The sequence below is a fragment of the Chlamydotis macqueenii genome, chromosome 3 (assembly GCF_036417535.1).
Source record: "Chlamydotis macqueenii isolate bChlMac1 chromosome 3, bChlMac1.mat, whole genome shotgun sequence".
NCBI lineage: Eukaryota > Metazoa > Chordata > Aves > Otidiformes > Otididae > Chlamydotis > Chlamydotis macqueenii.
In genome coordinates this window covers 9796576-9811376 of record NC_141558.1, presented here as the reverse complement: position 1 = coordinate 9811376, position 14801 = coordinate 9796576, and the positions used below count along the sequence as shown (strand labels likewise).

Sequence of the window (14801 nt, the reverse complement as noted above, 5' to 3'; positions counted from 1 at the left end):
ACAGAACAGTGGTATTATTATTTGCAGTTTTCCAGGAGTCAGATTTCTATATATAATTCTATATTATTTTTAACTTTTGGTATTATTTCCAGAATTCATTAATTTTTTTCTTCTTTTTTTTTTTTTTTGTACATGCTCTTTTTCTCCCAAACCTATCTATGAAGGTATTTCTATGCTGGGAAATAGATATGCTTGCAAGTTGTTCTTCAACTGGCTTATGAATGTGACCTTTAACTTAAAACCTGTTTGTTCTATGTATTCCATAGCTTTTGTAACTATTTACAATACGTATTGCACATTATCGGCTTGATCCAACATACAGTGAAATCAAAGTAAAGATTTCCCATTGCCCTTGACAATTGTTGGATTAAGCCCCATGGTCCAAGTAAAAGTAGCTGTAATGAATGACACAAAAATGTAATAAAGAACTCATTTATTGGCTTATTAAGCTTATTAAAATAACCTAGCGTAGATTATTGAGTTTTCATTTACAAATTCAGATTCAAACAGTGTCTACCTGAAGCTCCAGTATGCTGATTGCTGTTATTTTTAAATACACTGTGGTACAAACTTATTACTTTTCTTCCACATGTCCATTCAGGTCTTCATGCGCTGCTGTATATTTTCCACAATCTGCTGAAGACTCAGTTGCTCAGTGGCAAGTTGTTCATCAATGAATCTTTGCATTTCTTCCCATTTCCTGGAGCCTTGCTCAATGCCTTGTTGAATCAATGTGCGTGTTAGTTCCACTTTTTTTCTGAGTGCCTCACCGCTTTTTTGGGGCATTTGGTAAATGGACTGCCAGTCAAATGGCTTGGGCACATCTATTCTAAGCTCTCCTTGACGAACAGCTATATATGGCTTTATGCTCTCAGCTGTTATTTGCTCAAACCAACGAAGAAGCTCTGAGATATATTGCAGGAATGCAGAGTAATTTTCTACAGTTAGATCAATTAACCTTTTGGCCTCATTGATTAGCTTTTCTTGGGAATCACTAAGCTGCCCATAGATTTCCTGGAGTTTTTCTTTGACTTGCTTTTTATGTTCATCGATTTTCCTCTTAGCAGCTGCAGACCAATATCGGATTTTTTCCTGAGCAGCAGATGAGAGCTCCATGACCTTCTGTTTTCCTTTTCCTTCAACATCCGTTATAAGGTCGTAATATTCCTGGCTGTAGTTTTCCACCAGTTCTCTCACTTGGTCCATCAAGCGTGTAACCGAGTCAGCAAGATCTCCAACACACTTGTTGTGCCAATCCACTAGTGTATCTACTAGATTCTTCAGCCATTCTAGTACCTTGTCTTCCACCTCATAGTATTTCACTGACCATCCAAGTGTACTTGGATCAAAATACTCCTCCCGCAACGCCTTTACATAGAGGAGCAGCTGGTGCAGCTTTTCTGAAAGGTCCTGGAATGTCTTCTGGCTAAAAACTTTAAACTGAGAAACATATTTTTTAAGATCTTCTGACAAGGATCTCAGTTTCTGTGCATAGTCTGATGCCATTGCATCTCTGTACAGCTGTTGTGTTTGGGCTTTGATGTCTTCAAAATTTTTGGATTGCAAGCTTCTAACCTTTTCTTCTATCTTCTGAAAAACTTGTTGCACTGTTTGTTTCAGTTGCTTAAGCCTTCCTGCAAAATCAGCTTCCTGGAGAGTAGCAAACGTCTGCCTGATTTTGTCCTGCAAATGTTTCAGCATTTCTTTAATCTGATCAAGTACATTACGACCCCTAAGAATTGTTTCAGAAGCAGGAACTCTGACTTCCAGCTCATTGATAGCTGCAATCAAGGCATCAAAGTACTCCTGAAGTTTTGAAAGGCATAAATCAGCATTTTTTGCTACCTTCTCTGTAGTCATAAGGTATATTTCTTCACCAGTGTACTTTTCAGACAGTCCAGGGACCTGGAATTTTGTGGTCTTCAGGAATTCAATGGCTGAGTCAATTAGGTGTTTTATTCTCTTGTGATACTCCTCTATTATGTCAATTGTAGCATCCAAAAGCTTTGCTTTTATTCTTTGATAGTCAAACTGTTCAGCTTGATCTGCTGCTTTTTCGTATAGCTGCTTAGCATTGACCTTCATCTCCTGATATTTGTCAGAGGCCTCATTGGCAGCTGTGCGAAGCTGAACATCTATTTGATCTATTTTTTTTACAGCCAATGTGTATGCTTTGTCAGCATTATTCTGCATGATATTCTTCATCTTTAAGGTGGCAGCACTAATTTCCAGTCCCGTATGCTCCTTATGATACCGATTCACATACCTATAGACGGCATTTGTCATTTTAGGTACTTTTTCTTTTAGACCCACTAGCAAATCTTTCGCAGCATCCTCTTTCCAGTTGAGTTTCATTTGAATCAGGTCAGGTTTCTTGAAGGATATCTCACTTTTTAATATGTCGATGTCCTTCTGAGGAGCAGACTGAAAATATAAAATGGGATAAGAAAAAGGTAGCTTGTATATAAAACATTTTCTATATTATTTACAAATGTATTTCAATATCCTCATTTTGTATCTTTAATTTCATTATATATTAGGACATACACACTACAATTCTTTTCTATTATGTGTCTCGTCTCATCTTGAAAAGTTATTTTGGAATAAATTATTTTGTATCAAGGTCCTTTGTGCCTCTTCGAACAGCAAGATCAGAACATAACAGTGTTGTTTTTTTAAAAAAAATTACTTCTTTTATATTAAATGCCTATGATGTCTCATAAGACATGTGAATTTCTTGGGAAAATTAGCCTTCTAGTAATTCTTGAAATAATTTAAAGTGAATTCAAAAAGCATTTTCCTCATATTAGAGGAATTAATTTTGTAATCATTTAAATCTATGAGACAATCTAAAGAGTTACTCAGAGTAATTAAAGATCTCTGAATAAGAATCTATTTACATAAACAAATTTTACAGTTTTCAGTAGTAAATAGTGAATTATGAGTTGCTTGCGATTCCTAAACTAGTATATAATCTTGGAATGTAAGATTTTAAGTTTGAAATTATTGTAGTATGCCATTAATAATAGCATCTTATGTTAGCAAATCTAATAAGGTTTTTACTTCTCATAATGTATTGTGCTAGATTAATGGATTAAAAAAAAGACACTCTATAGATGGTCTGATATCTTCCGGTGGCCTGATTCCTATAATGGCCACTTTTGCAGCAATTCTAAGTAGCCTGATCGGTATACATTAAACCTGATGAGTAGCTTATCTAGAACAGGCGTTGTACATTCTTCACTTTCAGTGAGTGTGTTTTCTTGATAATAGGAGAGGTCAAAATTAATTCTATGGGGGAGCTGAAACAGCTTCTTCACACAGCCGCTACTTTTAGTATTAGAAAGGCCAGTGTAGGAAACAAAAACTGTAATTACTGATAATATGCTTTTTACTAGGACAAAGGGTGGTTAATTTACATCTTAACATAAACATACACAAACTCTAAACACTTTTCCTCTGACCTCACTCGACCTTTTTGCTTTTTATTGCTCATATCCAGCTTACCCGAGTTCGGTAGTAAACTTTTGCCGTGAGAATGTCAGTGTCCATTTCAACGAGATAGCCCAAGGTCCCAGCAGAGGGTGAAGATACCGAGCCGGATAACCTCCTGTCAGTCGTTTGGTAACGCATATGAACATCTGTGAAAGTTGGGCTGATGATGTCTAGTGATGCAGTGCTGTCCAAGACTCTACAACGACAGGGAACACACAGCTATGAAGGAATGCACCAAGCGCAAGCCCAGTGCAGTATGTCTAAATACAGTACCACCTGTCATTTTATAGATATATGTATGTAAACAATGCCTTTGTCATCAAAAGAAAATGTAGGGTTTCACTCTCCACATTTCTTAGGATTTAGTTTAACGCATTCAAAACTTCATGTCACTCCAATTTTCCTGTTTTAGATAAAACTATATTGAGCTCCGTTGAGAATTTTCATTAAATTAGGGCAGCAAAACTTGCAGCTATACCATTGTCAGCTTTCTGCAGACTTCAACAAGCTGACTGCAATTTTTTCCACTGGTACAAGTATAGGCAGTATTTTTTATCTGCATTTGTACTCGCCTTCACAGACTTCTGTCCCTTGGATATATCAACACAACACTTGCAGATCAAATCAGGCAGTTAGAAGGCCAGCTCCATAATCGTTAATACCAGTACTTGTGAATAAAAAGTACTCCTTAACAGCTTGTGGTGACTGAGGGCTTCAGTGAAAAAAAACCTAAACTATGTTGATGGTCAGATCTAGAACTGCCCTGAGTATAAAATACTGTGTTTATATCTCAGCAGTTTTCTGAAACAGGGCTGCTGAGAAAAGCTATTCTAGAAATGCTGAAAGGGGACAGCTTTCCAGCTATCTTGAAAGGGAAAAAAGCCACGGCTGGTAATGACAGGATAGCTATGAAGGTTCTTACTAATTACAGCAAAGCACTCTGGGGCATTAGAGAACAAAGTAAAAATACATCATTGGCAATTTTTTTCCATTATAAATTATATTAATAGAGCAAATCTTTACCTAATTCCCAAAAGAGTACAATCTTCCTTGTAGTTTGCACTCATGTCGCGATGTGAAAAGCTGCCAGTTGTCTTCACAGCAAACACACCTTTGTCGTATTTGTAGTTTGAAACAACTGTGAAAAAGATTTCAAACATGTGTATTTCCAGAATTTAGCAGTTAAAAAAATGCAAAATACATCTCCACTGGTATGTTAGATGGCCAGTTGTGGGGTGTTTCAGTAATATGTAAAATTATACATCGTGAAACTGCATGCTTATAATGTCCCAAATAAAAAGATACTAAAATATTTGTTGAACTGTAGTATTTTAAAATTCAGTTTTCCTCTATACTTAGACAACATGCATATAACATTTTGCATTCATGCAAGTCATAAATGGAGATTCTAATTTCCTGAGAGTTTAGAATTTTATCCTTATGTATATTTTTAGTATTATTACAAAGTCTAGCTTTCAATACTATATGGGACTCTAGAGTTTTCTGAGTTGAAATAATTTTTGAAATCAAACATGCTGAGTTCCCAAGGAAAAAGATAGGTATTTCTTTATCTGAACTGAATCAGATAAAAAGTCAGCCTGCCTTCTCTCCTTACATATATTATCATAAATACTAGGGGAATACTACATTGTTCACAATTTAAATTAAGAAACTGCTACACAGAAAAGAGATCTTTTCCATTTTTTTCACAGTAAGCCATTAGTTACACATATATCTAATCATTAGCCTTCAGGGTGACCAATTGAGACTCTCAAAATAACTTATGAAAAAATGCTGGTGATGATAAAAGAAGCATAATCTCATGTCAATGCCAATTATACAGCAACACCTTCATATGCAAACTCTTGGAAAAAAAAAAATCTGAAGAAAAACAGTGTCAGTATTCCCCCAAAACCCTGGCATATAGAATTTTAATTATCTTACCATTCAAGTCATATTCCAGGAACTGCAATGTTGAGCTGCATGTAGAGTCAATGGACTGTTCGAAAGAGTCCTTTTTGTTTGTTAAGTCTGTTCTCCAGGTGACATTGTACAAAGGGGAAGCAACTTTGAAAGATCCAGTCAGGGCACCAAATGATGGGATGTAAATTCCAGCAGGCAAGGATATTTTGAGAGGGGGGATATCAATTTTCTGTTCAGGAATTGTAATTGTAGGCAGATCAAAATCTGCAATCTTATTAGCTACTGCATCCAGATCTACATGGAAACTGTCAAGAGAAATACTCTTTGGAAGAGTGAATTGAGACACAGTTATTTGGTATTCAGGTACTGTCACCTCAAAATATGGTATTTTATATTCTTCTATTGTAATATAATTGGCTCCTACATCCACTTTGGGGAATCTTAGTTTTGGCAGTGTGGGTAAATTGACATCAAATGGCATTATGTTTAGTGTCTGTGGAATTTTTATGTTGCGCAAGTCAATGGTGTATGCTGGGACCTGGAGAGTGGTGAAAGGAACTCTGAACTCTGGAGTGCTGAGAACAGGGCTTGGAGCCTTTAGGTGTAACTCAGGAATACTGAAAGTGAATCCATCGGTCAGCTTATTCACAGGTATGGGGAAAAAGTAACCATCGTCACTCCTTGTGTAAATGAGGGATGCTGAACCATTTAAGTACTGTTTTCTGTCAGCACTGGTAGTGACATCCAACTTCAAGATATCCCATAAGCTCTTCTCAGAAATGGGACATTTTATGTTTTTGAGGAAGTCCATGTATCCTTCCAAAGATCCAGAAATATCAAACTTTGCCTTTGATTTTTCATTTGATAACTGCATATCATGACTGAGAGATAATGACTGAATTTGGCCTTCACCCTTCCAGCCAACTTTCTGGTTTGCAGTACTGATTTTCACTATGACAACTTGATTAACTGAGGCTGTGTCCAGGAAGGAATTTGGCTGAGTGGCTTGAATCTGAAGATCTGCTGATATACCCCAAGGAGCCAGCTCTAAGGTTGCTTTGCACCTCTGAGCCCCCGTTGTTGTGAAAAGAGGTGTGTATCGTGCATAGTTCTTCCCACTGTGCTCCCAGATTGCGTAAACACGACGGGTAGATGCTTCAACTGCAAGTACTTCTTTCATTTCACTGTTCCAGAATCCATCTGCTTTGGAGTGGGCCTCAAGCTTGAGAGATGACCGAGCTCCATTAGCATTCAGATAGGTGCTTGCCTCATGGTCTAGACTTCCAGAAAATGCAGTGTAAAATACTCCATCAATGTCTCCATTTGTAGAAGTTTCTACTGATATGTAAGATGTAAGGCTCTCTAAAGCAAGTTTGTGAGCAATTCCTCCCTTAGCACTGGTGCCATATTTAGGAGTATTAAAATCATACCTTAATTTTATCTCTGAGGAAAGAGTGGGTTTAGCCTTAGTATTTCCAGAAAGTTCTTGGCTGAAATTCATTTTGAAAACTGATGTGCTGATTTCTGCATTTGTTGCCACTGAAGCTTCCATGTTCCTCTTTGTGAGACTTAGTGTGCTGTCATGATTTCCTCCTATAAATTTGTTATTACTCAGGGACAATGCTGTGGCCAGCTTCAACCCCCTTTTTCTTGTTAAACTTGTTGAACCATCCAGCTTAAATTGCAGTACATCAATGACAGAAGAGGATGAGACACTGAGATGCCCAGCAATATCTGACTGATTGAAGAGCCCGGCATTTGCAGTCAAAGTGATCACACTGGATTTAAATGAGAAGTCATAAGTAATGTTTCCCATGGCAGGAATTAAGATGTGGTTTGACGGGCTGTTGATTCTGAATCTAGGAAGCTTTAGAGTGCGTAGATCCTGTGGGACATGAAGGACTGGAAGCTCCAGAGAAGGTAAGACTAGTGTGTAAGATGGTACTGAAAAGCCAATAAATGGGACTGTGAATCCTGTTGTGCTTATTTCTTTTGGGAGTATGTAACCAAAGGCTGGCATCTCAGCAGTAAAAGGAGAAACTTCAATATTCACAATTGGAATGGTGTATCCTGGAATCCTAAAGGTCCGTGGCAGTTTGTTCAGTGATGTCTGTATTTTGTATTTGTCAAATTTTGCTTTGGCTTCATTGTATGATTTTGTGAGAAAATCTAAAGCGGTGTTTCTTCCTCTCTCAAAATGCTTGTTGAAGACAATTATGTATTTATTAAGTGCTTCATGCACTGTTGCTAAGGGAAGAGGGATTATATGCACATCTTTATTTTTGTCATACCGAGCATTCAAATTTAAATCAAAAGATTGTCTTGTTGTCTTCAATAAATCCTTCAGGCCTACCTGTTCCCACAGTGAATAATCTAGCCGAGGAGTTTTGATTCCAGTGTAGGGAACCTGAAGCTGAGGAATGGTCAGAGGAATATTTAGGAAGTCCAGGTTGGCATCTCCATTCATTTCAACATGAACTTCAATTCTGTCATCATTGTTGCCAGCAGACATGTTATGGGAATATCTGTACTGATTGAACCTGCCAGTAGCTTGCCAGCTGACTTGCTGAACAGAGGAACTGAGTGCAAAATCATAGTTATTCAGGAAGTCAATTTTGCCAGTCAGTTTCATTGGGAAGCTAATTTTCACATTTCCATCATTTTTTGTTAATAGACGAATTTCAAAAGGCTGTGCCAAGAAGGAAATCTCATTATTTACAGTTCCAGTAACACGTCCATTGAGCCGAGCATTGTGAGAGCCTGTTAATTCCACCTTCATTCCTCCAAGCTGTCCTGTGCCTTTTACATTCAGAACGCTACGTCCCAAACGCTGTGACTCAATTTCAGACTGAATCTGAAGTGTTGCATAATTTAGGAAACCACATTCATATCTCATAGCTTGGTTGACTTTCAGGTACTTATCATTTATTCTGTTGTTTGCAGAAAACGTAATAATGGGGCCCTCAACCCTGAAAGTGGCATGTGAATCATGAGTGCCTTCATCAGAGAAATCAGGAGAAACCCACTTCCAGTTTCCTTTACCAGTGGAGGTAAATGATATGTGTCCTGCTTCTACCTCTGTTGTCATATTATTGACTAGATGAGCCTGGCTGGAGAAATCAGCTTGTGGAATATTCAGTCTGTGAGAATATACCGTTCCACTCTGCATCCAAATTCTTCTTTGCAGCTTGACCATTAAGTTATTCTGTAGTTCTATAGAATTTTTTGTTGTATATAAGTTTGCTCTAGTTTCAGCTTCACCTTCTACCGAAGTTCCTAAAAATATCACTTCACTGGTGTGATCAACTTTAAGGAACCTGTGGTTGACCTTCATGGAATTTTTAAGGTTCAACTGCTTCATCTCGGGGGCCAAGAGACGTGAATCTGCAATAACATTAAAAACTAGGAAGTCTAATTTGGACTTTGTTTGAGCTGACAGGGAGGTCACAAATTCTGGACTGTTTGCAAATGTTGTAGTATTATGAACCTCAGCTTGTGTAGACAGTGTAAAGAATGGAGAGGTGACTCTGAAAGCACCAGACAATTTACCAAATGTAGGGACAGTCACAGTATGTGGGATACGCGGAAGCTGGAACTCTGGTATCTTCATGTTAGGAATCTGGAGCTCATTTAGATTTAGCTTTGGAACCAATAATTCTGGTATTTGAAACTGAGGCATTTGTATTTCTGGGAAAGAAATGTCAGAAAAAGGCATATCGCTCATCTTCAGATCTTTAAAAGAAATTGCTGGCAACTGAAATTCACCGGATATGAGTTTGTCTATGGTTCTCACAATCTGAAGTTTAATCTCATTCAAATCAATTGTATAGGAAGGAATTTCAAAAGTATTTAGAACTGTAAATCCAGGGGTAGTAAATTTCATTGGAATTTTCATGTCCTTTAGTCTCTTAATATTTATCTCATAGGAGGGGATATGTAGATCAGTCAGTGGAACAGTGAAGTCTGGTGTTTGAAATGTTGCTTCGCGAAGACTTCGGAGACTAATCTCAAAGGCAGGTATAGTGACTATAACAGTTCTGATTTCAGGGACTTTAAATCCTGTTTCAACAAACTGGTTTAAATTTTCAGCCCAATTTTTTAGATCATATTTTTCAGCCAAAGCAATGATTTTCTTAAAAGCTATGTTCCACTGGTCAGAAATGTATATGACAACAGAATTGTAGAATTGGCTTATCTTCTGAAGATACCACTGGAATTCCTGGGAAATATCCATTTCAGAAATCCTCTCTCGCAGGTCTTCCAAATGTTCATTTACCTTGGCTTTCAGATTAGCAAATGTTGTCAAGTTTATGAGCTCCTTGAACCAGTTAATTATTGTAGCAAGCCTGGTGTCCATTAGTTGTTCTATGTATTTTGAAATCACAGCTCTAAAATCTCTGATATACTGTTTCAGTGCTTCTGCTTTCTGTGGAAGTTCTAGATTTCTGAGTTCCTCATTTATTTTCTGTGTCATTTCTCGGATTTTGTTATTTGTGTCATCAACAAACTGGTTATAGTCAAAAGACTTGAGTTTTTTAATAACCTTGTCAAGGAACTTGTTGACTTCCTTTATCATCATTTCATAATCAAAGGTTTGTACTTTCTTGACAGCATCATCAATAAAAGCAGCAACTTTATCAAAGCATGACTTCACATCAATATTTTTCAGGTAGACGGTCAGTTTCTGGACAGTTTCTTTTACTCTGTACTGGTTAAGCAGCTCTATCATTCTGTCCATTAAAAAATATACCTGCTTATCAATTTCATATTTTACAATTAGTTTGTGCATATGACCTCGGAAAGCACTGACCTTCTCAGAGACTTCATACTCCTCCATCCAATTTAGAATAAAGTTTTTGATTTGTTCAAGAACTTCATTAATTTTTTCAATTGGTAATGAACGCTTCAATTTTTCTAAAACTTCTTTAGCATCAAACATTTTAATCTGCTGTTTCAAATTTTCTGCAATGTGTCTGACATCAATATTCTGAATCTGAATCTTGAGTTGTTCTAGGTTTTCCTGTATCCTAGCTGTAATCTTGTACTCCTCATCTACATTTTTAAACCAAGTCAAAGTGGTGCTTCCTATTTTGCTAGGATGATACTGCTGGAAAAAAACTTGCAATTTTTGAATAGTGTCAATTACAGTCATTCTTATCTTATATTTGTTATCTAGAGCTGTCATTGTTTCAACTATTTGGTCAAGAAGCTGTGCAATAATTGCTTTAATGTCATACTGCTCATAATGATCTTTGATGTATTGCTCAATTTGTATCAGATAAACCTGCAGCTGAGACAGTATTTCTTGAAGATTGTCCATGGCTTTTTCCAGCATAATTTGGAGATCATCTGATGTTATTCTATAGTCCTTTGTGAAAGCAACCAAATTATTTTTCATGCTGCTAACTTTGCCCTTCATATCTAATTTGTCCATGTAATCATTAACGTGCTGTGGGAGTTTATCCAAAGTTGCCTTGTATTTTTTCATATGCTGTTCTATGTTAATGCTCTTCAGGTAACTTTGTATGGCCTGCAGTGTGGATAGAATGGTGCCTCTGATTTGTTCAAAGTAAACTGGTAAATGTTCCAAGAATGGCAGGTTAATAACATGCATATCTTTGTTTTTGTCATACTTCACAGAGCCAGAGATGCTGAATTCTTGAGGCTCTGACACACTGCCCCTGAGGCCCAATATGTCAATGAAATTAACTTTTTCAGATGTGAATGGCAGTATGACTGATGTATCCATTACAGAGAGATCTGCTAAAGCTTTTCCACTAAGTTCCACACCGGTCTTTTCTGCATCATTGTAAGCACTGAGATCTTGTGAATATACATTATTGTTCAGCTGACTTTTCAATTTCCAAGCACTTGACTGCTCTGCTGGAGTAAAAAGCATATGAACTTTGCTATCAAGCAGGGTAGTGTATCTTCCTCTAGACTTCAAGCTATGACTGGTAGATCCTCTGTAATCATGGGAGAAAGTGAAAGCAAGAGGCTCTGCTTTAAACAGGAATTTGCTGTAAAGGTCTCCTGTGTGTTCACCCATAGCAATCAGCTTTGCGTTACCATTGGTATGTATATCAGCAGTGAGAGCAAAGGGGGCCATAGTGGAACGCACGGCATTGCTGAAATGGAGAGATTTGGAGTCACAGTTTGTGTTCACAGTAACTGAGGAAGCAAGTCCTGCCACATCCAGATTAACTCTGTGACTCACTGCTGCACCTTGAACATTTGCAACTGTATCTGTTTTAACGTTTGCAACCAGATAATCATATGTAATGGTGTAGGTATGCCTTATTTCATCTGCTCCATAGGCTCCTCTGATATTGCCACCCAAGTTCAGCTTCAGAGGCTCAAGAAGCAGTTCTGCTTTGTTGGAAACTTCTGTTTTAGTGTATTTAATATTATTGCTCAGTTTAGCTGTAAGTGAGCTAGGCTGCAGTTGTAGGTCAAAAACATGCTTGTGGAACTTGTCAAAGTTGAAGCTGTTGTCTAACTTTGAAGCAAATGTTAAGGATAAGCCAGGAATATTCAAGTCGTTTGTGTACTCCAACTTAATCTCTTTGAATGATCCTTGCAAATTATTTGAAAACTTGAGTCCTTCTCTATTAACTCTGAAGTTTAAAACATGCTTGTTGTCCATACCCAGAACTGTACTCTGATATTCACTTCCCAGCGTTATTTCCGTGAGGCTCACTCTGCCACCTAGATTGAACTTTGCATTGTTTTTACCGTAGCGCCCAGAAGAGGACAGTGACATGGAGCCTCCAGCAGTATCAAGTTTGGCATTCATTTCACTCTGCATTGTCAACGGACTAAACTGCACATTTGTGGTTGCGCTGCTGGCCAGACCATATTGATTTACATTGAGTGATGACTTATGTGCAGCTCGGTTCCTTTGATCAGTCACAGAGAGATCAGTGTTGAAAATGAGATCCTGGGAATTGAGAGAACCTGCAAACAAGGCATAACACTGGGTTTGCTTGTAAGTGGCTTGGTACTCAGATCGAAGTGCTGCCATCTTCTTTGACAAAATTAACTCAAGCTTATTGACACCCGCAAGATGTCGATACCTCCCGTTTGTTTCAGATGTCATTTTCAGCTGGCTGTTTTCATACTTCAGTGAAGCTGTGTTCTTTAATAGTCCGCTTTGTACATCAGAAACTGAAGTAATGGAAAATAAATCATCACTGTATCTGCCAGAGATCTGATTGGTAGCCTGAAGGTAAGAAGAATCCAACTTCAGATTTGATTTTCCTTCTAAAACCCGTCTCTTTTCATTGTACGAGCTTGACAAAGTGTAAATGCTTCTTGCAAAGACAGAAGCCACTTCCAGCTGTCCTTCCATCTTGATGTTATTGATATTCACATTATTTGTCTTTTCAGAAACAACATCACCGGAAAATGAAAGCTGAGGACCCAGAGTACTGGATGCCATCAGTGATATGGTGTAGTTTGCAACCGGACTGGGTTCATAACTCTTTGTCCTGGCCAATTTAAAAACTGATGTTAATAGTCTGTGCTTCAGGTGATTTTCATATGCATAGGTGAATCCATGTCTATTGTATGATGCTTCTCCAGAACCTGAAATAGGAAAAAGGAGACAAAAGCTCATGGTGTAACTTTTTGCCTTTAAGATTTTGTCTGATGCCACTATGTTACTGCTTGAATTGTGATTACTGTCATTATACCATTTTTCTTTAAAGGCCAAAATATTTTGATAAATCCTGAATATTCCTATTAAAATTGTTATTATTTTTATAACTGGGGCTCAAGTTTTTGGACTATGAATAAATGAAATATATTATATAATATTAAATATAATTATATGAAATGACATGAATTTACACCATTATTTAAACTTAAATTGAGAAGATGAACTCTCAAGAATAGCCCATATCTAACATTCCAATTTTTTAATTTTCTCTTTATTATGCTTAATTTATGGTGGGGAGTTTAAAAAAGACTGAAGTTAGCTTGTCCTTTGCAATTTGAGAACACAAACTGCAATTTGAGAGGAACTAACTTAAAAATACCAGTCTTAAGACCTATCCAGTTTAAGCCCTGGATAACTGCTATGTAGTTATGGCAGTATATAGACATATATAAATGATTAAAAATTATATATTTATTTATATATATATTAAAAATATAGCAAAAAAAAATTGTTGTCATACCTACACATGCACCTGCACACTTGATTTTGAAAATACTTGACTTGTTAGACACACAAGTGTTTATAGAATCATGCCTTCAGTTTTGAAGGCCTTTTTCTTCAGTAGGGAATATCTAGGAAAACGGACCTTAAAAGTCTTTCTTGAATTAATCTGACTTCACCTTTATGGTCTGAATAAATAGATTCACACAATATCTTTAAAAAAAAAAAAGGAAAGTGATTTGAGATTATACAACATCTTTCTTTAGATAAGCAACAGGAAAATGAATGTGCTGTACCTAATACATGGAAAATAAGGTCATTAAAATAGTTTTGCCAACATTGCAGTATTAACACACGTTCTTACCTTTCACACTGTAGGAAAGTAGCTCAAAAACTGAAGCAGCGCTCGTGGCATAAGTAGTTCTTACGCTGGATGCTTTCTCTGTGGTGGTATTAGCCAAAGTGTACGCGGCTGTCCAGTTGTAATAGTTGCTGTACACGTTAGCAGAGAGTTCTAAACTGCCAAGTAAAGGCACACGAACAGGATAGGACTCTGGAACAGTAAATGTTGGGATTCTGTATTCCTGAGACGGCACGCTTATTCCCATTGACTCCATTACCAGAGGAGGTGTTTTAACAGTCTGTGGCACCTTTATGTCATGGGATGATCTTCCACCAAATGGTAACGGGATATTAACTACAAAACTGTTCTTATTCAAGCTGTATCTTATCCGGCCTTCGCTAGAAAATAAAAGTGACTCTATTAAAACCTGTAAGTCCATGATGGATACACAGAAATTTCCATGATTCCTACTATTCCCATAATACTGAGCTTACTTAAATCCTTACATCAATGTCTTGACTTTAGGTTTAGAGAAAATGCAACGATTATCTAGTATTATCGGTATTTGTGAAGCACTCATCTATCTGAATTTACTGAAAGCACTTTTGATATCAGTGATTTCTGTCAATGTTTTTTTTTGCCCTTATTTCATAATCAGGGAGACAGATATTTCAGGTAGTCTAGAAACACGTTTCTGTAAGACCTTGTGTTAGAATTCAAAGGTTACTGATTCTTTGTTCAGAGCTTAACTAATTTTCATAGAATCATAGAATCTTAAGTTTGGAAGAGACTTCCAAGATCATCAAGGTCAAAGTCTTTTAACTCAGAGGTGGAGAGTGTTATTCAAGGGTCTAAATATGTGTCAGTTATGAATCTTGC

At 37.1% G+C, this 14801-nt stretch overlaps 1 protein-coding gene across 2 annotated transcripts in view; it reads right to left on the bottom strand.

Moving 5' to 3' along the window:
- Positions 1 to 416: 416 nt before the first annotated feature.
- Positions 417 to 14801, bottom strand: part of APOB (apolipoprotein B) — a 37065-nt gene continuing 22680 nt past the window's right edge. For both annotated transcript variants that reach the window (XM_086745099.1, XM_086745100.1), the window contains exons 25-29: positions 13944 to 14320; positions 5440 to 13005; positions 4519 to 4633; positions 3508 to 3691; positions 417 to 2424 (exon numbers count right to left, since the gene is read on the bottom strand). In XM_086745099.1, the coding sequence (XP_086601225.1) occupies positions 598 to 2424; positions 3508 to 3691; positions 4519 to 4633; positions 5440 to 13005; positions 13944 to 14320 (10069 nt within the window). In that variant the 3' untranslated portion in view covers positions 417 to 597. The remainder of the gene's footprint in view (positions 2425 to 3507; positions 3692 to 4518; positions 4634 to 5439; positions 13006 to 13943; positions 14321 to 14801) is intronic.